General features: G+C 34.2%; 4 protein-coding genes across 4 annotated transcripts; 2 read left to right on the top strand and 2 right to left on the bottom strand.

Annotated features, from left to right (window-relative positions):
• Positions 1-533: 533 nt before the first annotated feature.
• LOC110663655 (early nodulin-like protein 16) lies at positions 534-3,078 on the bottom strand. Its single transcript, XM_021823047.2, has 2 exons — positions 2,597-3,078; positions 534-1,157 (listed from the first exon to the last, which is right to left on the bottom strand). The coding sequence occupies exons 1-2, from the start codon at positions 2,793-2,795 to the stop codon at positions 817-819; spliced, it is 540 nt and encodes a 179-aa protein (XP_021678739.2). The 5' UTR covers positions 2,796-3,078; the 3' UTR covers positions 534-816.
• Positions 3,079-3,968: 890 nt separating this feature from the next.
• On the bottom strand, positions 3,969-10,608 carry LOC110663648 (chorismate mutase 1, chloroplastic). Its single transcript, XM_021823039.2, has 6 exons — positions 10,224-10,608; positions 8,507-8,729; positions 8,348-8,431; positions 7,731-7,874; positions 4,529-4,621; positions 3,969-4,432 (listed from the first exon to the last, which is right to left on the bottom strand). Exons 1-6 carry the CDS (start codon positions 10,400-10,402, stop codon positions 4,196-4,198), a joined length of 960 nt encoding a protein of 319 aa, XP_021678731.2. The 5' UTR covers positions 10,403-10,608; the 3' UTR covers positions 3,969-4,195.
• A 1,142-nt stretch (positions 10,609-11,750) lies between these two features.
• LOC110663641 (pentatricopeptide repeat-containing protein At3g29230) lies at positions 11,751-14,564 on the top strand. The gene has a single exon (XM_021823026.2). It carries the CDS (start codon positions 11,869-11,871, stop codon positions 13,681-13,683), a length of 1,815 nt encoding a protein of 604 aa, XP_021678718.2. The 5' UTR covers positions 11,751-11,868; the 3' UTR covers positions 13,684-14,564.
• Positions 14,565-24,692: 10,128 nt separating this feature from the next.
• Positions 24,693-26,038, top strand: LOC110663633 (uncharacterized). Its single transcript, XM_021823017.2, has 2 exons — positions 24,693-24,923; positions 25,097-26,038. The coding sequence occupies exons 1-2, from the start codon at positions 24,779-24,781 to the stop codon at positions 25,870-25,872; spliced, it is 921 nt and encodes a 306-aa protein (XP_021678709.1). The 5' UTR covers positions 24,693-24,778; the 3' UTR covers positions 25,873-26,038.
• Positions 26,039-27,975: the final 1,937 nt, after the last annotated feature.

The following is a 27,975-nucleotide window of genomic DNA, read 5'->3' as shown; positions in this document are numbered from 1 at the left end:
ATTTTAATATATTCATTTTTTAACATATACTTAATGTTTAAGAGAATTATATATTTATATAAAATTTAAAAATATTATTAAAATTTATTAATATAATTTAATAAATATTAAAATATTATTTTGAATAATTAAAATTTAATTAATTTTATTTATTTATATATATATTAATAGATATTATAATTAATATATATATATATATATATATATTTAATTAGTTTTTAATAACTCACCTATTAAATCATTAATCTAATCTACTGATTGAATACCCATTCATTCACCCGATTCCGTTATCGGTCAACTTTGGAACCGGATTCAATAACAGGTACAAGCTGCACATGTGCACGTGTGATCTAACGAAATAATATAGACACTCTTTGAAAAATTCCTACAAATAAAGAAATCATTAAAGCATCCACTTTTAATTCCGGAATCGGTAGTTAATTCCTTACATAGAATCTGGTAACATTGACCCACCATATGGTAGAGGGCCCTACAAAATTCATCATTCACTGTCCTAGAAAATGAGAAGCATCTGCACAATGTAAGCATTGAATTCTCCAATAAATAGTGAAAGCAATCCTTAATGTTTGATTTAGCCAACATTTCTAAGGATGCAGATTAAATTAACACCAAGCACAGATGAACAACCTTAATCAAGACAAACCCAATTTCAGGTCAAACTACCATAAAGAAAACAACACCCCAAGAAAGAAAGAAAGAAAAAATGTAGAAGACAACTCGATTTCCCTTCACAAATAGGTTGAAGAAATGTAGGAGATGGTATGGATCCTCATAAGAAAGCTATAGAAAATGCTACTACCAGAAGTGGACAAATGCATCCCACAAAGCACCAATAGCAAGAACAGCTGGGAGAACATACTGGCCTCTGAGATTGAAACTTGGAGAGGCACTGTTCTCATTCAAGGAGGCAGCTGTAGGAGGGGGAGGTGGGTTTTCAACATGAACAGCTAGCTTCATTCCACCAAAACAGAACCCTTTACCACTGATTAAATAGTAGTTGCGAGTCACATTCAGTGGAACCACATCTCTTCCGGCTCCCCTAGTCCAGTTGTGAAGAGGATGATCAGAGTTACATGACTCATAATCTGTCTTGTTCACCTCTAGCACATTCATCTGGTTCCTATCGTACACAAAAACTGGGAAAAGACTGAAATGAGATTTAAGTTTTAAGAAACTCTGAGCACTTAAAATTAAAAGTGACATTTCAAGGTCCTATAGGCTGATGCCAAATAGTTAAATTGAATATTTGGAAGAAAAATTCATATTTCCCCTTAATCATCAGAGTTTATTAAGAAGTTTTATGTTTCTGGTAAATAAAAGATAAATTTTAATAGGATTTGAGACCAGTTCAGATAATGAGATTAATAAAATGATTCTTATATGGATCATAGTACAATTTATGCAAATACACTACCCATTGCACTTCTTGTGCATGATGTTTATATTTCCGGTATTCCAATACACCTATCCCATCTGACAAAAGGGCACAATTATTGGGGGAATTGTTTCTTAACATGTGCAAAGAATGCAGAAGTAAAAATTGGGCCCTAATTGGGTTTGTTGACTGAACCAAAGCATTTTCTTAAGCAAAATTCAAGACAAACTCAATCCAGTTTTGTGGCTTCAAGTTTGCTTAACTGAGTTTAGGTTGAGGCCTAAGGGTCTGCAAAATGTAGTTAAAGCTAAATCATTCAGCTAAAGGACCCAAATTCAAAATGGTAAAGTGAGGAAACTGGGCAGTTGATAATTCGTTGGATTAAACTTGGCTTGTAAACTCAATCCAGCCCCTTTGATTTGAAAAAGAAAGAAGTAAAAAAAAAAAAAGAAACCTTTAATAGAATCACCAAAAGTAAATAATAAACGCTCAAAGCGTAAAGATAAGCACTTTGGGTAACACAAACAGGAAATCCAAGAAAGTTCAAGATCCGACGCGAAACTGTAGAAGTAAGAGGCAAAATTTTGGATCTGATGGTTAGCAAAGCAATGAATAAAGTTAATCCAAGACTTTTACAACCTTTTCTTGGGCTTTGCACAAACATGCATGTTTCATTGTTTCTGCACTTCTCAAGTTCTCCTAGGAACCATAAAATTATCCTCTACTTAGCTTATTATAGGTAATTGGTCTTCTTCGTTTTTCTATTTAGCAACCATAAATTTCTTTGCATTTTCTCAGCAGCCAGACTCTGTTTCATTCACTGGAACCCACATAAATATGCACAAGAAACCAAAGATCTGATCAGCTAAACCACATCAAAATTCAGCAATTAAATTAACTTCTCCAAGCAGAAACCTGCAATGAAATACGAACTAGCAACTTAATCTAACAAACAAAGACACAGGAAAAGTTGATGATTCCCCAACTTTCAGCTCATTCCAAACACAACCCAGTTGCAGATCTATTCCAATTAGCTCCAAGACCAGTACAAATCAACTAAAACAAAAAGCCAAATCCTGCACTCGAGACAAGTAGTGCAAGATAAACAAACAGAGATAGAAGGAAAAGCTAGACAATAAGCACAGATCTGAAGCTAGGGAAGTTGCAGAAGAAAAGAAGAGTAAGAAAATGATAGCTTACAGAGCCAATCCCCATTGTAGAAATGCTTGTCTTTAGCCCAAACAGTATAATTCACATTGGTAGTCCAGCCCATATTACCTCCTACAATCCATCTAGTTGCAGACACTTCAGGTACCAAAACCACCATTAGCACCACCGCCAAAGTAACCACCATCAAGACAGGCAAGCCAGACCCACATCCTCTGTTCACTCGCTCCATCTCCTCCCTCTCTCTCTCTGTAGCACGCTGCAAGACGTTATGCTTTTGGCTTTTCTTGGCTTGGTTTTTTTATTATATGATGTAGTACAGAGACCACAGAGCAGCTGCTGCTTATCAAGAAAAGGTTACTTGTTTAGCTTCTAGCTAGATCTATTAAACCACCATGGATTAATCTATTTTGAAAATCTTGGGGGTTAACCTCCATGGATTCTAAGTGATTGGGACAAGCTGTCGTTATTTAGCGTTCAAGCTCAATCACCCTGTCCCTGTGATATTCCCCACTCTCTCTTTTTGTACCATGATAATAAAGATAAACTTAATTGGAGTTAAACAAAATAACATACTCTCCAAATTTTCTTAAATACACACCAAATTTAAAATTATTTAAAATTAATTTAAAAATAGACTAAAATCAATAAAATTATTTTAATCAAAATTAATTATAAATCAAATTAAAACTGTTTATTTTGATTTAATTTTAATAAAATTTTTTAATTAAAAAATAAAAAATAATTTATCATTAAATTTAAATTGGGGGGAAATGGAAAGTGATCCACAAGGCAATTTCAATTCCCCTGATTCATGTAGCAAATGGGTGACCAGAAAAGCCCACAATCAAGTACATTTTCCCATGCTTTGATTATGATTAATACCATACCATCATCATGTTCTACATGTTATTTTACGACTCCCGAAAATAAACATCACCCTACAACGGTCCCTTTTCAAACCAAATAGTCTAACAGTATCAATGCCCAAATATCAACATTAAGATTCCTATTTACAAATCAAATCAGAATTAAAAATTCTATTTTCAATGTGGGACCAGGGGGTGGACCCCAAAATCATCTTTATTACTAGATTCCCACTCGATGCAATGGCTGAGCTGGATTCACCTGCAGAGCCCATTACAGCCGGAACAATACCAAGTTCAGGTGTCTTCAATGGCTTTTCTTGTTCAACAATAATCTTGAATCTTTAAATCGTTAATAACATTTTTGGTTCAATTATACGTGATTTTATGAATCCAACAACTTCTTTGAGAGAAGATTCTCTGGATTCCATCCTAGATTAGGATTCTAGGGGATGCTAGGATTCCATCCTGGCTGCCGCCAAGCAGCATCATATACAAATACAAGCCCCATGCATCACTATCATTTGGAGTTCTGAGAATTAACAAATTTTCCATGTTTCCAATTTGCCTTAGAATAAGATACATGACAACTTATTTGGTGCAGGTTGTCTCCATGCACAAAATTTATTTTTCTAAATCTGTAACTGTTTGATATTTTTACATAGCGATCTTGCATATCTGTCATCTTTCACACGTGTAATTACAAGCACAAGCATCAACCGGCTGCTATCAGGAAAAACTCTATCATAAACAACCATTGAAAAGTTTAATCCAACCTTCTCAGTAAATACATAACTTGAACTTCTTTTGTCAATGGCATTATCGAGTCCTCATATAGATTGGCAACCAAGCTTGGTTCTATTTTGCATGCTGGGTCACTTCCATCTTCCTCGCAATATATTGTCACCTCTTGCCCGAAAGTTATAGCTTTCATCTCCACTCTCTTTTTGATTGCCTCTTCAACTTTCTTGTATGTCAGCAAATCCATCAACCTCTCTCTGTCCTGGAAATTTCAGAATTCCATCAAGGCGAGCATACAACAAAACATGAAACAAATCATGGAAATATTTACAACACTCACAACAGTTGTTGGTCATACCTGTGCCCTAATTGCAGCTTCATATGCATCTGGAGAGGCCCGATATTTGGCTTCAGCGACAAATTTTCCATAATGAATTCTTTTTGAGAGAGCCTGCAATCATGACAATGCATAAGAATTCATAAATATGAATTGTAATGTGCATTTGCATCTAAAAAATAGTACTGATCCATGAATTGATGCAAGCATCCACTTGAGAGAGAGAGCGAGAGAGAAGGTGGGTGGGGATAGGAATGGTTTTAATGATCAGTTAATGTTTTCAAATCTTAAAACCTTGAGGTGAGGCGCAAAAAGTTGGTTTTAAAAAATACAAAATAAAAGGAAAATGCGTACGCTATCCGGACAGCTCTAACCGAAGAATGCTCTGTCTTGCTAACCTGCCCAGCTCTTCTCTTCTGGCACCTCCCTCTTTCACACTTCTTTTTAAACTTTTATGCTTAGCTCTCTCTTTCCTTTTACTCTCTCTCTCTCTCTCTCTCTCTCTCTGCATTTGCTCTCTCCTTTGTACGCAATTTCCCCAAAACAGATAAATTCTGTTGGTAAAACACCATAATTCCACATGTATTTCAAAGTCCAGGCAATTTGTAAACTTAATTTTCTTTTTTCTTCATCTTGCTTTTCCATGCTCATGTCCAAGTTTGGAAATCATAATAGAAAGAGGTGAACTAAAATTGTTTCAATTTTCTTTTCATAACCATTTGGCTTGGTTGCATTGCATATCATCAGATTGAAGTTTTAAATAATTTAAATAGCTCATGCAGGATTCAAATGCACAACCTTTGTGCAGTGGCACAGTGCTTAACAATTTAAGTTAAATGAGATACACAAATCACTACTGTCATAACTTTCTCTTGTTCCTTTGACGTTTTATAATTATTTTTCATATAAAGAGATTTAGACTTATATTAACTCAAACAAGCACCTTCATGGCTTCACCTCATACTTTGTGCTTCGCACGAAACCTTGGTTCGTAAGTTTACATTGAGCTTTAAAAAACACCAGATTCAGCAATTGAATGGATTGCAGCATTGCAATACCAAGCCTAATGAACAGCTTTTGGAATTTATGTGCCAGCACCATAAATTCCAATGGTGTGCATATCTACCATATAGAGGACAAAAATTCAACAATAATCTGTATGTACTTAAGCCGCATATTAAGCTATGCCAGGAACCTATAGGAAAACACCATAAATGGATCTCCAAAAACTAGAGGAAACACACATATGAGAAGGTGTCCTTTGGAAATATAAATTCTTTAATCGATGCAATACCAGGAGCATAGCTAATGCAGTATACCCATTTGTAAAGCTAGAGTATGAATGTAGCCTTTACTGGAATATTTGGTTTTTGTTGATTGAAACATTTTTGTGTGTGAAACTAGGGTTCTGCATCAATAGCAGATGGTCATTGATACTTTATATACACAGTAAATCCTCTTAAGGTAAAATTATATTTCATGAACTTCAAGAAGACAGTCTCATATAAAAATGATGCTGTGAGAACAGGTATATCAGGGCTTGTACTTTCAACAAACAGCCAAATGAGAGCAGGATCTACACTCATCTTTGTGTTTTCCTATTTCCTTTATCCCTCCCCCCTTCCTGAGAGTTATGTTGTAAACTTCATATCAGTAAGCCACAAGCAAAGTCTAATCCTACCACAAAAGAAAGGTCAGAGATAGATGGTAATGCCAGGGATGCACAAGAGATCCAAATTGAATGATCTAACAAGTAGTTGTCTCAATCCATTAGCTCAAAAATTTAGGAAACTCGAATCTTAATTGAATTCATTAGCATTCTAAGCCATCTAAGTCTCAATTGTCAAACTAACTGCTAATCATTTGTGCCATGTAAAAAACCAGTTGCCTATTTGCAATTACAGATTCTTAGCCAATCTATGAAGATGTTACCCATGTCCATGTGCTTTCATCAGAATTATCATATGAATCAAGAAAAAATAACAAAGATCTCAGATTGGGATTATGATAGGACCAGAACTGATCCCGACATCCATTTTTATCAGATTTAAATACTTGCGATTAGACCTGTTCATGAACTTTAGGGACCCAGCCAGCCTGGCATGGACAATTGTCAGGCTTGGGCCAGCAATATTCTGTTAGTCCTGTCCTGGCCCAAACCAGTATTTGGAAAGAAATATGGCAGGGCAGACTAAGGTTTTCCATTCAAACCCTTCCCAACCTGATTATATAAACTAGAGTGCTGGGAGGTGAATCGAACCACCCCTGTCAATACCCTTTTTTGAGGTGATTTAGCACCAAGCGGTTGGCGCTTTTATATTAAAATTTAGCTGGATAGAAAGAACCATTTGAGTTCAGGAATCAAACTCATGGAAGTAAAGAGTAACCCTTTCATTTCCCTTGACTATAAGGAAGTAAATAAACTACACGGGTAGACCAATTTTACGACTCCCTCCGTCCTACAAAGCTTGCCCATTATTCCTTTGCAGGATGGCCCCTATTTCACATAAAAAGGAGTTTCCTATTCAACCCCTCATTAACTACATACCAAAATGTGATATTAATTGCACTTTGTATATTTTCAAGCAAACAAATCCAGGAAAGAGAGAGATGATAATTTTTCTAGGAAATAATGAGTGAAACCGTAAAAGGGAAAATGACAATGTGAGTTGGCATAGTATAAATTATTTTTTCTAAAAATGTGTGAGAAAATGAAAGTGACAACCTTTTCGAGACAGAGGGAGTACTAGGAATCTATGATGCATTTGTGGTCATAAAAAGTCAAATGCAATGTCAATTAAAAAACATGAACCTGCTCAATACAATTTTATGAACTTTAATAAACATACAAAAAACTCAAGCATAGATACATATATACACATAAAGACATAGACACACACACACACACATGCATACATTTAAATATATGAATTTTTATCCTTGCATCAGGAGCACGCTATGATGCAACATGTTTCACTACCACTCATGATCTTCCATGGATGACATATACAGTACAAAAATGACCAAAAAGAGAGAGAGAGAGAGAGAGAGAGAGAGAGAGAGATTATCAAGGAATTTAATTGCACAAATTTGAAATCTCATATATCATAAAGGAGAGAACAATTTCCACCAAGTTTGTGATAATCACAGAATATTCCCACTGAATGTGTTCAAACTAATCAATATTGGTCACAAAGTGGATATAATAGTTAAAATGGGTTACCTGCAGGCAGATTGTATCACATACAGCAGTCGATCCAGTATTGCCATCATTTCCATCTTTAACCAATCGTGGGAGAAGATCTCTGAAGTACATGTCCCATACTTTCCTATTTATATTAATTGAATCAGCAATGGGATGTAGTACCTGTTTGACAAGAAAGAAACAAAATCAAAGAGGGCAAAAAATGGATGAACTAGACTCGTGAATAAGCAGTCATTTAATTAAAATCAATAGGCCAGTACATCTTACACTACTAGCAAATCACTCTTAAAAAGTTTCATCTGATCATGGTCATACTATTTCAAAACTATATCACATTCATTTGGATTCATATCACAAGCAAAAACAAGCAATTGCCTCTAATATGCTCAAATAATTAGGTGCAAGTTAATGAAATGTACTCCCTGAGTTCTCCATTCTGAAAACTTGTTCATATGTCAGATAAAGTATCAGTTTTCCAAATATTCAGCAAGAGTAACGTGTAGTTCCTTCTAGATTGAAGGAAATTACCAAATATCACATATTATTTAGAGTATTGTTGCATGGAGCTTGGTCCATGAACTAAGAAAACAACTACCTTATCAAATGCAATGTTTTTACAGCATCTAATTTTGTACCTGTGGGTACTGCAGAGGTGGCAACACTGGCTCTGGCAAGTCTGGGAAGAAAGGGTGCTCATCAGGGCTCTTGTATCTGCCAACCTAATGTGCAGTTACAATTTAAGAAAATCAGCAAGACGTTTCTCCAGGAAGTTCAGAAGCATAAGTATAATATACCTGAGCATGAAGTTTTTCAGTTTCTTTGAGCATGAACTCTACTAAAGAGCCATGGAAGCCATCCATGGCAAAAGCATCGGGGTCATAGGTATCAGCGTTATAACAGTACTGGGATCTCTCTAAAAGGCTATATATTATGCTATCCTCTTGTCGAATCAAGGAACGTCTAATATGCTCAAGGGTCAAATTATCACTCTCATCAACCCTTTTCTTCTTTTCCAACCTACATAGCAAGAAAGCCTAATTTAAAAACTTGGAGCCTTATGGCCAATTAGAAGTTAATGTATCAAAAAACTTCCAAAAGAATGCATCAAAATCAATTTCAAAACACAAAAAATTTGAGCTTCTAAAATATTTCAAAACATATAATGATGTAAACTTTGAGAACAATTGAGAAGTGCCAGATGAGACTAAGGGTCCAAATAATAAGAAAGCATTTTAGCCACAAATATTAACAAGGACAAAAGAGGACTGAACTTGTTGCTTCAAAATTTTTATCACTAGCAACAAATGAGTTATTAAGAAGGTACTTAATGATCAGTTTAAGCACATTTAAGGTGAAAGTATATGCGCACAATTTACCCCATAAGTATGCTTGTCTATGCATGTGCACAAGTTTTTTTCACAATTCCAAAACATAAACCATTAGTCTAAAACCCATGTTGTTGCAGGAAAGCAAATCACCATAGTACTGACAATTTTTAATAGATATGTGAATATCAAATGATCTCCTATATTGGAATAAAAATATTGACATTCTGATGAAACACCAAAAACAAAAAAAGGGAAAAATCTTCAACTGAAAAATAGGTGCACACTTGATTATGTGATTAGAGTTATTCTACTGACAAATTTTCATGATGTACTTCAAATTTTGGCTTTGGATTGATCTATACAACGCATCATCACAATATATACTTTGCAGGTGTCAATAAACTAATCAAACATAAAAGTTAAAGCTTATAAGTGAAGGTCCAAGAATAAGTTTTATAAACTCTGGTACGCCCCTCAGGTAAAACCTGTTGAGCTTAGATTGTGGACTAGTAGTCTAGTACATGTCCACCTTATCATGCATCGAAATTTAATAAATACGAAGGGCATCCCAACATTCAAACTGTAAAACTTTTGATTAGGGAGGCGCTCGGTTACTTAAATCCTAAAATATCTCAGTTTAAATGCTCAAGTTTAGTCATAAAACCACCCAACTTAAAATAAAGTTTTGGGAGGTCCAAGAATAGGTTCCATTATTTCTAATAGCAGGTATGCCTACTTCTCGTCTATCTCGATTCATCAATCAATCGGCATGCATGACATAATTTCCCAATCTGCATCATTCAAATAATATAAAATAAAATGAAATAAAACAGAATCGTGAGTGCGTGTCACAATCGTGCTGATACTAAAGCACAAGCAGCATACAGGGGGAGGAAATCTACGGTTCAAGGGGGAAAAAGAACAAAAAAAAGGTTCAATATGCCCTCTTAACACTTCAATATCAAAATGTGAGAAATTGGACCACAGCACACCTTAACACTTCGAACCTCTTAAAAAATTGACAAAATAAGATATACCCATCTCAGGAATAACATTCAAACAAACAGAAAATAGAAAACAGAGATATTCAAAACCAAACAAAGTAAAATGCAAGATAACCATTCAGAATGCAAGCTGAATCGAAAAAATTTAAATATTTAAGCAAGAGTGGTTATTCCACTACCCAATGGAAGAAGCAGATGCACGAATAGATGGAATGCGTCTCCTTGCCAAGCTTCGCGGCGTTAATGTAAAAGGATATTTCCCGGTTTTGGGATCCAAGCAGCTACTTGTGCTTAGAAACTTCGATATATGAGGAGACGGAAATACTGGCGAGAGAGCCTTCAATAGCTTCGCCTCCATTGTAGAGCGCGACAGAAAGCTTAAAGTGCAAGGAAAATCTACACTTGAGAAATAAGAGAGAGAGAGAACTATCGAAACAAAAGTCCACGGCGACTAGCGAGAGAAAGAAAGGTTGGAACTTTGGTTTGGTTGGTTGGTGTCGTAAGTGGTTTGGTGGCGCCAGTGATGGAGAATCTCACGTTCCTGCAGCCTTGAAGCCTATTGCGTTCCAACCACCACTAGAAGTCTAGAAGAAGCACTTCTAAGCTATTTGATTGGGCATTTTTAAAGTTTTTTTTTCAAAATTTTTTTTTAGTACGTACGTTTTAAATAAATAAATTCAGAATATTATTGAATAAAATTAAAAAGAATTTTTATTTTTTTTATTATATTTAAAAGGGATAGAGAATCGCTATACATCTTAAGTTCAACCTCATTGTTGTGTTATATTTAACCATTATAAAAATATATTTTTATTAATTAAATTAATATATATTAATTAAATTAATATATATTTAATCATAACAAGAATGTATGTAATATGTAATTGTGATTTTATTTCCTATTTGATCATAAAAATGAAACCAACATCTTAATTATTTTTATTCTTATATTCTATTCATTTAGTCAAATTACATTATCATTAAATTCAGATAAAACCAATTAGTTTAATCAATTTAAGTAGAAATTAAAAACTATTAAATTAATGTTTTTAATTTGATAATCATTAAACAAGTAAAAGTGGAGGATTAAGTGTTTTCAATTTAATAGAGACTAGATTGGAATTTAGTCAGTATTTTATTAAATATTATAAAATTAATATTAATGATTTATTATAATTAATACTTTTATATATATTATAAATTATTATTAAAATAAAGTTAGTTAAATTGACATTTAATTTAAAAAATTAAATTTTAATTAAACTTTAAATAATAATATTTAAATATTTATACAAAAAAAGTATTTAAGATTAAAATTTTATAATAATAAATTTATTAATTTATTAAATTATATGAAAATATAATTCAATAATTACATTAACATTCTAATATGATAAATTATTGATATCATTAATTATTAAAATTATAAGTGGGTAAAATTAAGAGTTTTTCAATTCTTTTTGCAATGATTAACAATTTAACATGTCGAAAATTTATATCAAAATCAAGATTAGACAATTTTATTAATATAAAATGAAATTTAGTAATTGTAAATTTGTAATAAAATTAGGATTAAATTGAAGAATTATATTCGAAATTATGATAAATACAAAAAATATGTATGCTTGGTTAAAATGGTAATAAAATATTATTAATTTTCATTGTGCGATTGGGCCTGGCCCACACAATCAACAGAGATCCATTAACTGAACCGGCCCTGTAGTTCAAAGCAATGAGACTCCAGAAATCCTTAAACCCTGTCTCGTCTTAGCATCCTCAAATTTCTCAAACCCCAAATCTCTCTAATAATGCAAGTTCCCCTCTATGTCTAAACCGACACAAATGTCAGCGCCAATGAGAGCCCCAGCATGGGTTTCAACAAGAAGGCTCTTTGAGCAAAGTCTCCAAGACCTCCACAAATGCACCAAGTTAAACCAAATAAAGGAAGTTCATGCCCAAATAATCAAACGAGATCTTCACAGAGACCTGTATGTAGCTCCCAAGCTAATATCTGCCTTCTCTCTTTGTCACGAAATGACTTTAGCTGTTAATGTTTTTAACCAAATTCAAGACCTCAATGTTCATTTGTATAATAATTTGATAAGAGCTTATGTTCAGAATTCGCAGCCTTCATTGGCTTTTGCTGCTTTCTTTGACATGCAAAAGAATGGTGTTTTTGCTGATAATTTCACATACACGTTTCTTTTGAAGGCCTGTAATGGGCAGGCTTGGTTGCCTTTAGTGCAAATGATGCATAGCCATGTGGAGAAATGTGGGTTTTTCGGAGATTTGTTTGTGCCTAATTCACTAATTGATAGTTACTCTAAGTGTGGTTTATTGGGCGTTAATTCTGCAATGAAGTTATTTGTAACGATGGATGAGAAAGATATTGTTTCCTGGAATTCTATGATTGGTGGGTTGGTAAAAGCTGGGGATTTGAGTGCAGCTCGCACGCTTTTTGACGAAATGCCTGTGAGAGATACTGTTAGCTGGAACACTATATTAGATGGGTATGCAAAGGCAGGAGAGATGAATGAAGCGTTTGAGTTGTTTAATAAAATGCCAGGGAGGAATGTTGTCTCGTGGTCGTCTATGGTTTCAGGATATAGGAAAGCGGGAGATATGGAAATGGCTAAGTTGTTGTTTGATAAGATGCCAGTCAAGAATGTAATTCCTTGGACCATAATTATATCTGGGTTTGCTGAGAAAGGGCTTGTAAAAGAGGCAGCAAGATTGTATGATCAGATGGAAGCAACTGGACTGAGGCCTGATGATGGGACTCTTATCAGCATACTGGCTGCTTGTGCAGAGTCTGGTTCGCTTGGGTTGGGGAAAAGAGTTCATGCTTCCATTAAGATGACTAGGTTTAAGTGCAGTATTAATGTGTCCAATGCATTGGTTGATATGTATGCTAAGTGTGGTAGCATAGACATGGCACTAAGTGTGTTTAATGGGATGCATAAGAGAGATTTAGTCACTTGGAATTGCATGCTCCAAGGGCTTGCCATGCATGGGCATGGTGAACAAGCACTTCAGCTTTTCTCTAGAATGCAGGACGAAGGGTTTAAGCCTGATAAAGTTACTTTGATTGGTGTTTTGTGTGCTTGTACTCATGCAGGTTATGTTGATGAGGGCCTTTGTTTCTTTAATACCATGGAAAGGGATTATGGGATTGTTCCCCATATTGAGCATTATGGTTGCATGATTGATCTTTTAGGTAGAGGGGGGCATCTTAAAGAAGCTTTTAGGCTTGTGCAGAGCATGCCAATGGAGCCAAATGCCGTTATTTGGGGTACCCTTTTGGGGGCATGTAGAATGCATAATGCTGTGGAACTAGCAGAGGTGGTATTAGATCGCCTGGTTACACATGAACCATCAGAACCTGGTAATTTCTCTATGTTGTCAAATATTTTTGCTGCTGCAGGTGACTGGAATAGTGTTGCCAATATGAGGTTGCAGATGAAGGGTACTGGAGTCCAAAAACCATCAGGTGCTAGTTCCATCGAGCTGGATAATGAGGTTCATGAATTCACTGTATTTGACAAATCACACCCCAAATCAGATACGATTTATCAAATGATTGACAAATTGGGTCATGACCTGAAGAAAGTTGGCTACGTCCAACAGATAGATCCATAGAAATTGGAATTTATGCTCAGGTAGTCAAGCGGATAAGTTACCATTGCTGTTACAAAGTTTTTCTTGCTTGAAGTTGTAGGAGGGAAATTTGAATGACAGTGTCTAAAAGCGGCTGTTCATCTGTATAGGCTTCAGTTGACAATACTTAGGACAGAAAATGATGGTGCGGTTTATTGTGTACACATCTGCATTTGAGCGGATAAATGTTAATAGAATTTATTATACATAACAAATTCTTTCCCTGGTCAAGGTGCATCCAGAGACTCAGATTTCAAGTAATAGTTCTTAGCTGCTTGCCTGGAATGGATTGATCATCCATAAATCCAGCATCTACAAGGCACTGCTACCCTTCAAAATCCTTGGCCAACTATGTTCACAACGGCCAAAAGTCAATGGAGGATAAAAATGTCAATCATTCCGGATATCTAGCCCCATGCTGGAGTTAAAGGAAAAAAAGAACTGTATGATGCTCGCCCTTACTTATGTCAATCAGGGAATGAGATCACTAGTGATAAATGCTGTGGGGACATTCCTGGGTAGCTCATTGTTCTTTGGTGGGCCGTTGGGGGATGGATTACTTTGAATAAGCACCAAGGCAGGTTGTGACAGGGTGGCCAAGAATGAAATTTTCAATAAAAACATGGAGAGGCAGAACGCTGTCCAAGGAGAATGATGAAGTGTTGCCATGTTTTTCCCTCTGATGTAATTTATGTTCATGCGAAGAAATTGATGCTGGCTTCTGTACTAGATGATGTAAATATGGGGTGTCCAGTTTCTGAAATCTTCAGGAGTTTCTGCTAGATGAGTCATTTGATTCCTAGGCCTACTCTGGATTTTTGTAATTCAGATTTTTCTTTTAATGATGGCCTTCATTGATCAAACTGGAGAAGAAAATTTTTGTATTGCTCGGGAATTGTAATTTCACAAATAAGGATAAAAGAACAGGCTTTCTCTCACGACTCAATTCCATGGGCCGAACCAACACTAGGATTTGGGCTAGTCTAAAGCCCCTGAGACCCGTAGTAAGTATAACTATTTCTTAACCCAATCCTAAGGCCTATTTTAAGCCCAATTTCGAGAATTCAACCGGACAGAGTCCGGCCATAACATGAACCATACAACGGAAAATTTTTAACTCACTCGACTTGTAAATAAAATATATATAACAATTTGGAAAGCTCAACACACCCTGCACATACTCATAATGTCATAAAATCAAATGGGAGCTCAGCTCCCTCATCCAATCTAATCATACACATATTTAATAGATTTACAGATCCAACATTGTATTATAATACAGATTCAAATCAAATAAAATACTTCTAATACATGCGGAGTTCTATAATTTAGTAAAATTATACAAAACATAACAGGCATTACTAAATTACCTACGAAGGAGAGAGGCAGGTTAAAACTCAACGAGAACTCTCTTGTATCCTAGAAAAATAAGGTGAACAGGAGTGAGTGTTAGACTCAAAGAGTAAAATACCGATTTTAAGTACAATTTTTATAGATATCTAAAGCTTATGCATCTTAAAGAGTGGAATGCAACACCTTCATAATTTTCATACAAATGACATCATAATAGCAAAAAGGTATTTTGGAACACTCACGCACCCATGTAATATTCAAACAGTACATATATGGGAGTTGATCCCCTATACAGCTCTCTTAATCCAACCTCTGCCAGCGAGTGTATCTCAAGCCGGACTTTCGCTTAATAAACCAAATGCGAGGGCCAGCGAGATCATCTCGAGCCGTGCCTACCCCGACTTATACATAAAAGGATTGAGTCTAGCGAATCAAGCTCCAACCTCGTCTATCTGTCCTGTCCATATTCAATACCACACACCACACGCACGCCAACACATGCACACTGCTTCAAATTACCATAAAACAACATCCATAGCACTTCATCAATTAAGAATGCAATATAAAATGTGCCTAGTGTTTAACTACATATATATATATTTATAAGTGATGCATAGGCATGTCTGAACATATAATAATATTAAAATTATAATTAAAATCAATATTACTTACAGACGTGAACCGAGGTCACTGTAGCGGCTGGAAGGAGGAGGAAGGTTGTCTCGGCTCACCTAATGATTTTATTATAATTATTTAATATAATTGACTCAATACAAGCTTAAAAAGAATCAAAGATACCCTAAATTATGCCAAAAATTCGACAAAGTTTCTCCTATAGCCAGGACCTACTCAACCTGTACAATGGTTCAAATAACACTTCTAGAATCACACATCTCAACCCATATCTCATCAATATCATATGGCCCCTCCTAGACTCTCCAAACCAGGTAATAGTCACAAATTTGAAAAAGTATGTTTTAGCCCCTAAAATGGATATTCTGCAAAAATCACTCAAATAAACTCTAAAAATTCTAAAACTTTGCCTCGCGGTCCTCAACAATATTATAAAGTTATTGCAAAAAGAATTATAATTTTCTAATAATTCTCGAATATGTTATGGATTTTTATTGTGAACCCGACACTAACGCTTAAAATTCGTCCGGGGCATCCGCAAATGGTGGGGTAGCATATAATTTTGACCCGATTCCGAAATGGTTCCAGTAGCTTATCTACTCAGCCCAAAATTATAGATCTGGGCGACGATCGAATTTCCACCAAACGAAAGTACCTAAGCGAAGTCAACAATATCAGGGTTAGAATAAAATATTTACATATAAAATAATTATTTGAAAATTAGGGATGTTACATTATTTTCCCCTTACAGAAAATTCATACTCGAATTTTATATAAGGCAGAATAAAATTACAGGATTACATAGTGAACAAGTACGGATACTTGCTGTGCATATTCCGCTCTGACTCCCAGGTGCATTCTTCCACTGATTGGCTCCTCATAAAACCTTAACCATAGGGATCTGCTTGAACTTAGTTGCCTCATCTAATAGTCCACTATGTTTACAGGCTGCTCCTCCAAGGTTAGGTTCTCATTCAACTCTACTACATCTGATTGTAGCACATGTGAAGGGTCAAGAACATACTTCCTCAACATAGAGATGTGGAATACTGGGTGGACATGAGAAAGGTTTGGTGATAACTCCAACTGGTCAGCAACTGTTCCAACTCTATTAATACCTTCAAAGGTCCTATGTATCTAGGTGGCAGCTTGCCTTCCTTCCCAAACCTCGTGACTCCTTTCATTGGGGAGACCTTTAGGAATACATAATCATCCACTGTAAACTCTACATCTTTCCGCCTAGGATCCGCATAGCTCTTTTATCTGCTGTAGTATCCTAGCTATCATCGTTATTTCATAGTGAAACTCATACCTCAAACCACTTCTTAATCTTTTTCTGACATCTTCAGTACTCACCGTACCTCCACTGTGCTTAACTTGATATCTCATAACTTCCATTAGCTTTGGTGCTTATCTCTCCTTCATTATGCCCTAACGTATGTCTTAGTGGCTTTAGTCCCCATACCTCTGTTTTAATAATCTCTGTTTCCTACATACATGACTTATGTTCCTTATCCTATAGTATCCTATAAGATGCTTTCCTACACCATCTATCATAGGCATCTTGTTCGACATCTTTACTTGTCCCATGACCTCAATGGTCAACACTTGTGCATCTTCTCACTCCCATGACACTTCGAATTTCCAATTTACCTTGTGTCATTAGTAAGGTCCTTAGGCCAACTCCTGTCCATCTTATGCATCTAGTCCTATAAAGCTCCATCCAAGTGCCAAGTGTACCCTACACCATCTATCAATATTGGAAAGTGAACTGGGTCCCTTCTCTTATATGACAAAAGTGTTTGTATTCCTTGATAACCCAATTCATGCGACTTTATCATTTCCCACTCCTCCTCTGGAATGAAAATATCTTGACTTCTTCCGAAAACTTCTTTTTATGTGATGTATTTCCTGACACATTAACACTTAAATCGTGATTCTACTACTCCTTGAATCTATCATCTCACTATAACTTATTTTAAACATGCCTTAGTGTGTCCCTAGCATACTTATTCTTCTTGTTCTCATCATTGTAACCAACTCTACCGAGCTTTTTTCCTATCTTTTGAATCTTATCCACTTCCTTTTTCCTGTTTTGCTATTGTTAACATTTTTCCAACCTATTGCACTTATTTTTTTTAACCTTTGTTCTCTCTCACTCTTAAACATTTTCCTTCAAGGATGTTCATCCCATCATCAACTTTAACCTTCTTTCTATTTCTTAGTCCTATCTTGATTACTAGTTCCATTACTTCTAGAATTCTAACCTTACGATTGGCTCCTACCAGCATATCTTTCACATTATGTAATACTTCTAATTGACCCTAGAAAATTCTTTTTGTGTCTCTTTTCCCAATTTAACTATTAGAACATTATCATTCCCTACAATCCTTTATAGGAAATTATTCATCATAGTTAGATAAGAGCCCTTGAAACTATAAGTTTCACCTAAACTAACATGAATGTGGGAAATGTGTGCTATGCGATAATTCCAAACAAGATATTTCACATGTCTATTCTCCTTAATATAACCACATATACTGTCTACAGCTCTCCAAACTTCAGCCTCAAAATTTTCCCATTAGCAACAATTTCATTCACTGTAACTCATTAGCAAATAGTACTTTCTCCAGCTTATAGTTCAAAAGGGTTGTAAGCCTTGGTAACTAGCTCGATTTAACTCTTATCACCTCTCTGATCGTCCTTTCATACTTAACATTAGGTACACACTTATCGTCATTTCCTTTTTAAAGAGAATGCGTATGGACTAGTGCCTACCAACTTCTTAAATACCGGGTTACCTCAACACAATTTCCCTTGCTTATATAGTCTTCTTAGGCCAAAAGCACGAGCTAAACTTGAAGAGAAGGAGAAATCTCCTCCTACAATCATTAGCATACTATTGTCTGTAGAATAATATTTAACCCATGTTTCTTGGTCTTTTTCTTGAAATTTCACCATCTCTTTCTATAAGATATCAGCTGCAACAATCCTTCAGTTGTACCACTGATTTGCCTGACATATCATCTTGAGATTTACTATCTTTACTTATACTCCATTTTTACCTTTTATGCTTACCCTTGTTCTTTTACATCCTTACATCTTACTGTATTTTGGAAGATACCTCTCACTAACAAACTCTTTCAAAATTGATTCCAATCATATTTACTGTCATAACTCTTATTCTAGTACTTCTCAGTGACTTGTGACTATTATTCATACATATTTATTTAAACTCTATCTCCTACTGTTGTTCTGTCACTTATTTTCATTCATGTTTTCTTATAAAATATTGGTCATACTGAAAATGCTTACCTAACTCTTGATCATAGACCCCATAAATGCTATATCACCATCTCTTCTTAGGACCTAAGCCTATGTGCCATTTTTCACCATCCTTTTTGTTTGTCATGCCTATTTGAACCATTAGGTTTACTTTTATTTAACTTACCACTTATTAATTCGCTCCTCTGCCTGATAGGACAGTTTAAGACATCATTGCACATCTTATAACTTTTACTTATTCTGGTTGCATTCCTCAACTAACTTTTCTCATATTATTAGCAGTTTAAATGATTCTTTTCCCATTGCTATCTACTCCATCTTGGAAATGAGAATAGACAGAGTTTGATGCTGCAACTCTAAACTCCATGTTTTGGTTCCTAACACTGCCTGAATTATGACCTACTCTAAGTCCTATACTTCTAGATCCTATATCTTGACAACTATCCTCACTCATGTAATCTTGTTGTGGGCTTTTTAATATTGCTTTTCAGTTCATCCTATTTACTAGCCCAGGATGGCACTTGATGTACTTTATATCTCACTTTGGTCTTCCTAATCTTATCCTATCCTTGGCTATTCGGTTTGCTCTTTAATTCATCTATTTTATCTTACCTAAAATAGAACTTGACTATTTTATTCTTTGGTGCTACTCTCTTTCTTGATCTAACTATCATGTCAAGAACTTATATCCCTTCACTGTCTCTATCAAGTCATCAATACCGTGATATTACTCAAAATTGGTCCTCTAACCACTATGGCTGATACTTTTACTGGTATTCAGGTTATCTCTCCTGCTGAACCTGATCCAAGTATTTTATTTTTGCCTTCTGTACTTCTTCTATATGTACAAATATTCTATGATTTATCCATGCTAACTTCTATCCTTATCCTTTCCTTTACTTAGAGTATACCTTTGTCTCAAACAATAAGAAGCTAATAAGGAACTTAAGGAATAGTAGCTATGCATTCACTATATGATCTTTGTTTTTATCCTTTAGACCACATACTACCTCTACTACTTCAAGGAAGGAATCTATATGATTTTCTTTTTCCCTTGCTACTCAAAAGCTCTGCATCCATCATGATTTGATCACTTATAGTTCCTACAATGAAACTTATACCCTCTTCAGGATACTTGAGCCAACTACTCTCTACCACACTTTACAGTCCCATCTGGGACACTATTCTTTAGGTCACCATCACTAGTACTAACCTTCTGTCTTATATCATAACTGACTGCAAAAGGAGTTCTGCACCACCTTGCTAAAACCATGCCAGGACATCTGCTCTCTTATTACACTGCAAACTTCTTAAAATGTTACTTCACAGGCTATAAACATCATTCATAGCATTTTGTCTCCTTTTAGAAGCAAAGTCTTATTTTGCACCTTATTGCCATGCAAAGGAGATACTATTCTCATTACACTCTAGGTAAAACATCCATCGTACTGCAAAAACTGTCCAAAATCCCACACTGAAGACCAGATGGTCTCAATCTATCGGTGTCACATTTACTTTGCAACTAACCTGACACCTCTGGTTTGATGATAACTCCTGATGTAACTCTAGCTCATGTTAGAATAACTGAGTCACTGACTCTAGTTACCATCCTACTGTGACCTTTCGATATTCTGACTCTAGACCCCTAAATAGGAGTTCCTAACTCCTCTACAGATATAGAACTCTAATTTGGCATAACTATACCAAACAAAGGCCATTTGCAAACATCCTCATCATGGAGCACCACGGAAAAGTATGTAGTTCTACACAATAATCCCATGTCAGTACTGTAATCTGCAGCTTGTAGAGCGAACATCGAGAATATTGTATAGTTATTACAATACGTCCTGACAGACTAGGTCTCCCAATCTCTTATCTCTCTTGAATCTACTGATATCATAAACTTACTCTGACTGGGTCATCCACTGAAGACTGCTAGCAGTGGTATCTTCACCCTTATCTAAGGCAACTATACTATTAAAACTCATCTTTATGTACTCGTGCCTAGCACCAGATAGGCACACCACTTAGACCCATACTGACAAAAATATAGCATTTCTTGGAGTACATATTTTCATGGTAGACCTTAACACGTCTGCTAAATCTATTTTCACGTCACCATGTACTTCACAAAACTGAGGTGCTAAACTGAAACACTCTTAAACTACCTAAGGAATAATGCAGAATTTAGAAGCAAAGAATTACAAAAGAAGATGAAACAGGATTCTATACTCTACATGTAATAACTCTAAGTGCACACTTTCCCATGAATCTAAAGCCTAAGCTCTAATACCATAATTCTCACGACCCGATCCCATGGGCAAGACTGACACTAGGACTTGGGCTAGCCTTAAGCTCTCGAGGCCCGTAGTAAGCCTAGCTATTTCTTAACCCAATCCTAAGACTCATTTTAAGCCCAATTTTGAGAATTCAACCAGACAGAGTCTGGCCATAACATGAACCATACAACCAGGAGTTTTTGACTCACCCGACCTGTAAGCATAATATATAAAACAATTTGGGGAGCTCAGCTCACCCTCCACATACTCATAATGTCATTAAATCAAATGGGAGCTCAGCTCCCTCATCTAATTCAATCATACATGCATTTAATAAATTTACAAATCCAACATGGTATTATAATACAGACTCAAATCAAATAAAATACTTCTAACATATGCAGAGTTCTAAAATTTAGTAAAATTATACAAAATATAACAGGCATTACTAAATGACCTGCAAAGGAGAGAGGCAGGTTAAAACTCAACGAGAACTCTCCTGTATCCTAGAAAAATAAGGTGAACAGGAGTGAGCGTTCGGCTGAGAGAGTAAAATACTGATTTTAAGCACAATTTCTATAGCTATCTAAAACTAATGCATCCTAAAGAGTGGAATGCAACACCTTTATAACTTTCATACAAAACACATCATAATAGCAAAAGGTAATTTGGAGCACTCATGCACCCATGTAATATTCAAACAGTACATATATGGGAGTTGATCCCCCTATACAGCTCTCTTAATCCAACCTCTGCCAACGAGTACATCTCAAGCCGGACTTTCGCTTAATAGACCAAATGCCAGGGCCAGCGAGATCATATTGAGCCGTGCCTACCTTGACTTATCCATAAAAGGATTGGGTCCCAGCGAGTCAATCTCCAACCTCGTCTACCCATCCTGTCCATATCTAATACCACACACCACATGCACGCCAACGCACGTATACTGCTCTAAATTACCATAAAATAACATCTATAGCAGTTCATCAATTAAGAATACAATATAAAATATGCCTAGTGTTTAACTACATAGATATATATATTTATAAGTGATACATGGGCATTCCTAAATATATAATAATATTAAAATTATAATTAAAATTAATATTTTACTCACAAACGTAAACCGATGTCACTATGACTGCTGGGCAAAGGAGGAAGGCTGTACTGGCTCACCTGACAATTTCATTACAATTATTTAATATAATTGACTCAATACAAGCTTAAAAAGAATCAAAGATATACTAAGTCGTGCCGAAAATCCGGTAGAGTTTCTCTTATACTTAGGACCTACCCAACCTACACAATGGTTCAAATAACACTTCTAGAATCACACATCTCAATCCATATCTCATCAATATCATATGGCCCCTCCTGGGCCCTCCAAACCAGGCAATAGTCACAAATTTGAAAAAGTACTTTTTAGCCGCTAAAATGGATATTTTGCAAAAATCACTCAAATAAACTCTAAAAATTCTAAAATTTTGCCTCGCGATCATCAACAATATTATAAAGCTATTGCAAAAAAAATTATAATTTTCTAATAACCCTCGAATATGTTATGGATTTTTATTCTAAATCCGACACTAAATAACTAAAGAAATTTTGGGTTTGAGTTTACTTATGTCAATTATAACACTTGAAATGCATTCGGGGCATCCGCAAATGATGGGGTAGCCTATAATTTTGATCAATTTCCAAAATGGTTCTAGTACCTTATTTGCTCAATTCGAAATTATAGATGCGGGCGACGATCGAATTCCCACGAAACGAAAGTATTTATGCGAAGTCCACAATATCAGGATTAGAATAAAATATTTACATATAAAATAATTATTTAAAAATTAATGATGTTACACTTTCCTTCTTTTCTCGGGGTGCAATATGGAATTATGAAGATTCCCTCTGTACTACCATAAAAGAAAAGCACATGATCATAACGAAGGGAAATTTTGCATAGTGATATGTCATTTTGTGGGACTTGAAGCTGTAAGAACTTGAAGCAATTTTAACTTTTCCAACATTTGAAACGTGGCATTGGACCTGTGCCCTCCTGTGACAATTATGTAGGTTGTTGCTTTGGCAAATTATATAAGAAAGATCCCACAAAAGATTCTCAAAATGTTTAAATTTCTACCACTCATGCCTTGGAAGATATGATGCACCTACTCATAACTTCTCACCTAAAAAGTGCGGCATTTTAAGGACCTTCTAGTGCTAGGCTATGCTTTTAAAACTATTTAATCTACCAATCAAATAATGGATTGTGTTTTGTAATTTAACTCCCATTATTATTATGGTAGCTTTGGCATAGTGCTTGTGCTAGTATATTACTTCGGATAACAAATTACATTCAAGAAGAAAAAGGAACGGATCATTTAAGGGGAAAAAAAAAAAGGAATGGAATGTAGACCAAATATTAAGTATCAAATTCATTAAAATAAAGTATTACAAATTCCTTCTTTATAAATGCAAATAGTGATTAATAATGATTAAAAAGATATGAAATTACTCAATCTAATTAGTAAAGATGGCTTTACCTTATACATTATAATAATTTTTATAAATTTATCTAATATTTCTACCTTCTCCAATTTATACTTTAAATAAGAGATCAAGATAATGACACATATGGAATATTAGTTGAGGCCATTTTATTTATTGCTGTGGACAAAATATTCAAAAGTTCAATAATATCATATTTAATAGTAATTAATATACAGATTAAATGCATCTATCTCACTCTGAATTTTGTATAAAAAAAATTAATTTGTCTTATATAATTTAATTTGAATCAATTTATCACTTCAATTTAAAAGATTTACACCAATAAAAAAAATTGCCTAATTAGCACACTAGCGTGCATCTTGGCAAGGGATAACAAATCAGCTCCCCTAACTTCTTCTCCCTACATTTCTCCTCCCTCTCCTCCTCCCCTATCCTGCTTTTCTCCCAAATAAAAGATTAAATCTTTTTTTTTTTTTTAACCCAAACAGCATCTCATAAACAATAGAATAACAATGACAATGTTTATCCTAAAAAGCCACATATAGCCAAAGCTACCCAATTCTTTCTTCAAGTAACCAATGACAGTATGCCACATGGGGTAAAGGGCCGATTTATGTCTGCAGGCACTGTTCTTTGTCTGGGACTTTATAGTTCCATCCACGATGTTAGTGCTTCAATAAACAACAACTAGGAGTCACTGTTGAAGAAATAACCGGCTACAACAATGACACATCATTCAAAAAGCTACATTAAAGGTCCAAAGAATCCAAAATAAATAAAATATTTCACATTTTATCCTTTAATGACATGTGTAGGTCATATCCATTAGGCATACTTTTCAGTCTTTCCAACTTGGCCGGAACAGGATGGGACTGGGAATCACCTTGTGGTGCATATCATTCCTCACATTAGGCATATAATTGGTGCCACCAGCCATTCCTATCCATTTACTCGCATTCATTTCTTGCACTAGGGAAAGAAAGAAAGGGCAAAAAAAAAAAAAAGAAAAAAGAGAAAGCATGGAAACTTGCTTTCTATCCTGTAACTCATTTACCAAAACCATTGAGCTTGTCCCCTCTATCCAAGCTAGAGTATTCTCCTACCCCAAGAGAAGTCCTGCTCATTTTCTTTCCAAAAAACTTGGTCTTTCATCTTCTGTAACATGTAAGTTGTTTTCTTTAATCATCTTTGCGCCAGATGTTTGATTTGAATTCGAGACCTAATAGTCTTAGAGAAGCCTCCGATACTAATTTTTTTTTACTTCATAAGTTATGCATGAATACGCTTGATCAGGCTGTTGTCTTCGTTTTTGACTTGATTTTCTTTGTTAAAAATAGGTTGTCATTTATCATCATCGTCGTCATCGGCTGGTGATGAAAGCCAGCCTTACCTTGAGGCTGACTGGCGGTCATTTAGAGCAAGATTAGTGGCTAATGAACAAGCATTTAGACCCAATATTGAGACTTCATCAATGGTGGATCCTGATACTGCTGTGGAAGTAGATCATCCACTACAAGTCAAAATTGGAGACAAATGGGCCCATCCCATCCATGAGCCTGAAAAGGGTTGCCTACTAATAGCCACAGAAAAGCTTGATGGGGTTCATATTTTTGAACGAACGGTGATCCTTCTATTATCAGTGGGGCATGTGGGCCCATATGGGATAATACTCAATCGGCCATCTCTTATGTCCATCAAGGAGATGAGATTAACGGTGCTAGATGCATCTGGGATGTTCTGTGATAGGCCATTGTTCTTTGGTGGGCCTTTGGAGGAAGGGTTATTTTTGGTGAAGCCAGAAAGTGGATATGATAATGAAATGGTGGGCAAGAGTGGGGTATTTGAACAAGTAATGAATGGACTGTACTATGGGACTAAAGAGAGTGCTGGTTGTGCAGCTGAAATGGTGAAGAGAAATGTGGTTGGAATAGGGGATTTTAGATTCTTTGATGGGTATTGTGGGTGGGAAAAAGAGCAATTAAGAGAAGAAATCATTGCTGGCTATTGGACAGTTGCAGCTTGTAGTCCAAGTGTAATTGCTCTTCAAAATGTAGGCACTCGTGGGCTATGGGAAGAGGTCCTTGGGCTTATGGGCCCAAGAAAGGTTTGGTGACACCTTATTGATAGATCATGTTGTTTTGGTTAGGGCAGAAATGGGAGCTTGTAAATGGTGTTACCAAAATATAACACTCCATTATATGTTGAAAAATGTATGAGAATTAATTGTAATATATCACTTGGTATGCCAATGACATCCAATTTCTTAGCTTTATTTTTAATCATATACTCCATCTATTTTGCGAAAAATATTTTTTTATTTTATAATATTTGAAATATTCAAGAAATTAATAAATAAAATATTTTTTTAATTAAAAAAAAACTAAATTATTTTTTAAGGAAAAATATTAAAAAATTTTACACATGAAATGAGATACATGGGACTAAATGCATATATGAAACTATGCTTTCATATAGGTAACATGAAATCCATTTAAGAATTGAGTAACCAACTCTTCAATTAGGCCAATAAATGAGTAGGCATATGCAGATAATGATATAGATGTATTTATTATTAGAGATCACTACCACCAACCATAATCATTTTGCCCATAATATTTTAATCACTCCATGCAATTATATGCCTTTTATGATTTATTTTTGAAAAATATTTTGAATTTTAATTTTTATACAATTGCATTGTGGATCTCTACATATATATGTGGATATAATAATCTCAATATTAATAGATGAGGGTATGAAATTATCTATTTATTTCCTATATTTTACTTACATAATGATAATTTAATTTGTATGAATGAAATTACTAATGACTATAGTGTTGGATATACTAGTGGAGTTGTTGAATATAGATTTATTTATGAGGGTACATTTTCTTTTCTTTTTTTAATTTTAATTAGGAAATTATCTATACTAATGTTCGTTATTATTAATAAATATATTAATTTTAATATATAAAAATAATATAATATTTTAAATTTTTTATTAATTATTTTAAATTTTATTTTTATTATTAGCTTTTTTTTAATAAAAGTTTTATAATATAATTAATTAAAATCTATCTATATATAACATAGATATAAACATATGTAATTAATATATGTTAATATATTATAATTTACCTTATAATAATAAATACTTATTATAGTATATAAGTTATAAATTATTAAATAATTTATAACTTATATATAATAAAAAATGACACGTGATATTCTTTTAAAAATATCATTTAATATATATATATATATACTCTTTTTGATCAACTTATAATGATGAATTTAATAGATTGTGTAAAAATCAACTCATTAATCAAATAAAAAAAATTGAAATAGTTGTATAAATCGTTTAAACTTGAATACATGTGAAATATAAAAGTTAGGAGAATAATTTAATATTTGAATTTTCCAAATTGATGTATTGACGCTTTAACAAATCTGACCTACTCATATAAGCCAAAGGCTACTTAAGTTAGGCCTAGATAGATAACCATCAATAATATATTCTTCTTCAAATCTTTAAATAAAAAATAAAAAATAAAAAAGCCCACTTAATTAAACGTCTTTGATTAGTTGTTATGAGTGTATATCCGCTTAACAATGCACTAAAATTCACCAATTTTATTATTAATTAAGTAGAGTTTAATTTGGTTTCTATATATAAAGCACTCAAATTGGATTCCTTTCATACAATAAATATTTATTTAAATTATTGGATGAGATGAATTAAAAAAAATTGAAAATGTTGACATATTTTTAAATATTTTAATTAGAGAGTATTAAAAAATAATTTAAAACTACATTTAATAAATTTTAATCATAAAAAAATTAAATAACAAAATATTTTTTTAAATAGCTTATAAAATGATTTTTTTTTTTATGTTGGCTAATGATTTTAAAGATAGTGTTTGACAATAATTAAAACACTACTTCTCTTATTTATACTTTTCAGTAGTATAATATTTATATTAGTTTTTAGAAGTTAAAAAAGTCGTTTATGAAAAGTTATCTTTTTAAATTTTAGAGATTAAGATAGTACTTTGACTATATTAATAAAATAATATCACTATTTTTACATTTAACAATTAATAAAATAATTATTTTTATTATGCATATTCACTTTAAATTACTATATTTATAATTAGCCACTAACAACTAATATTTAATCACTAGTAAAATAATTAATAACTACTAAAATAATT

This window comes from Hevea brasiliensis, chromosome 9, assembly GCF_030052815.1.
Source record: "Hevea brasiliensis isolate MT/VB/25A 57/8 chromosome 9, ASM3005281v1, whole genome shotgun sequence".
NCBI classification, from domain to species: domain Eukaryota; kingdom Viridiplantae; phylum Streptophyta; class Magnoliopsida; order Malpighiales; family Euphorbiaceae; genus Hevea; species Hevea brasiliensis.
This window is presented reverse-complemented; position numbering and strand designations above follow the sequence as displayed.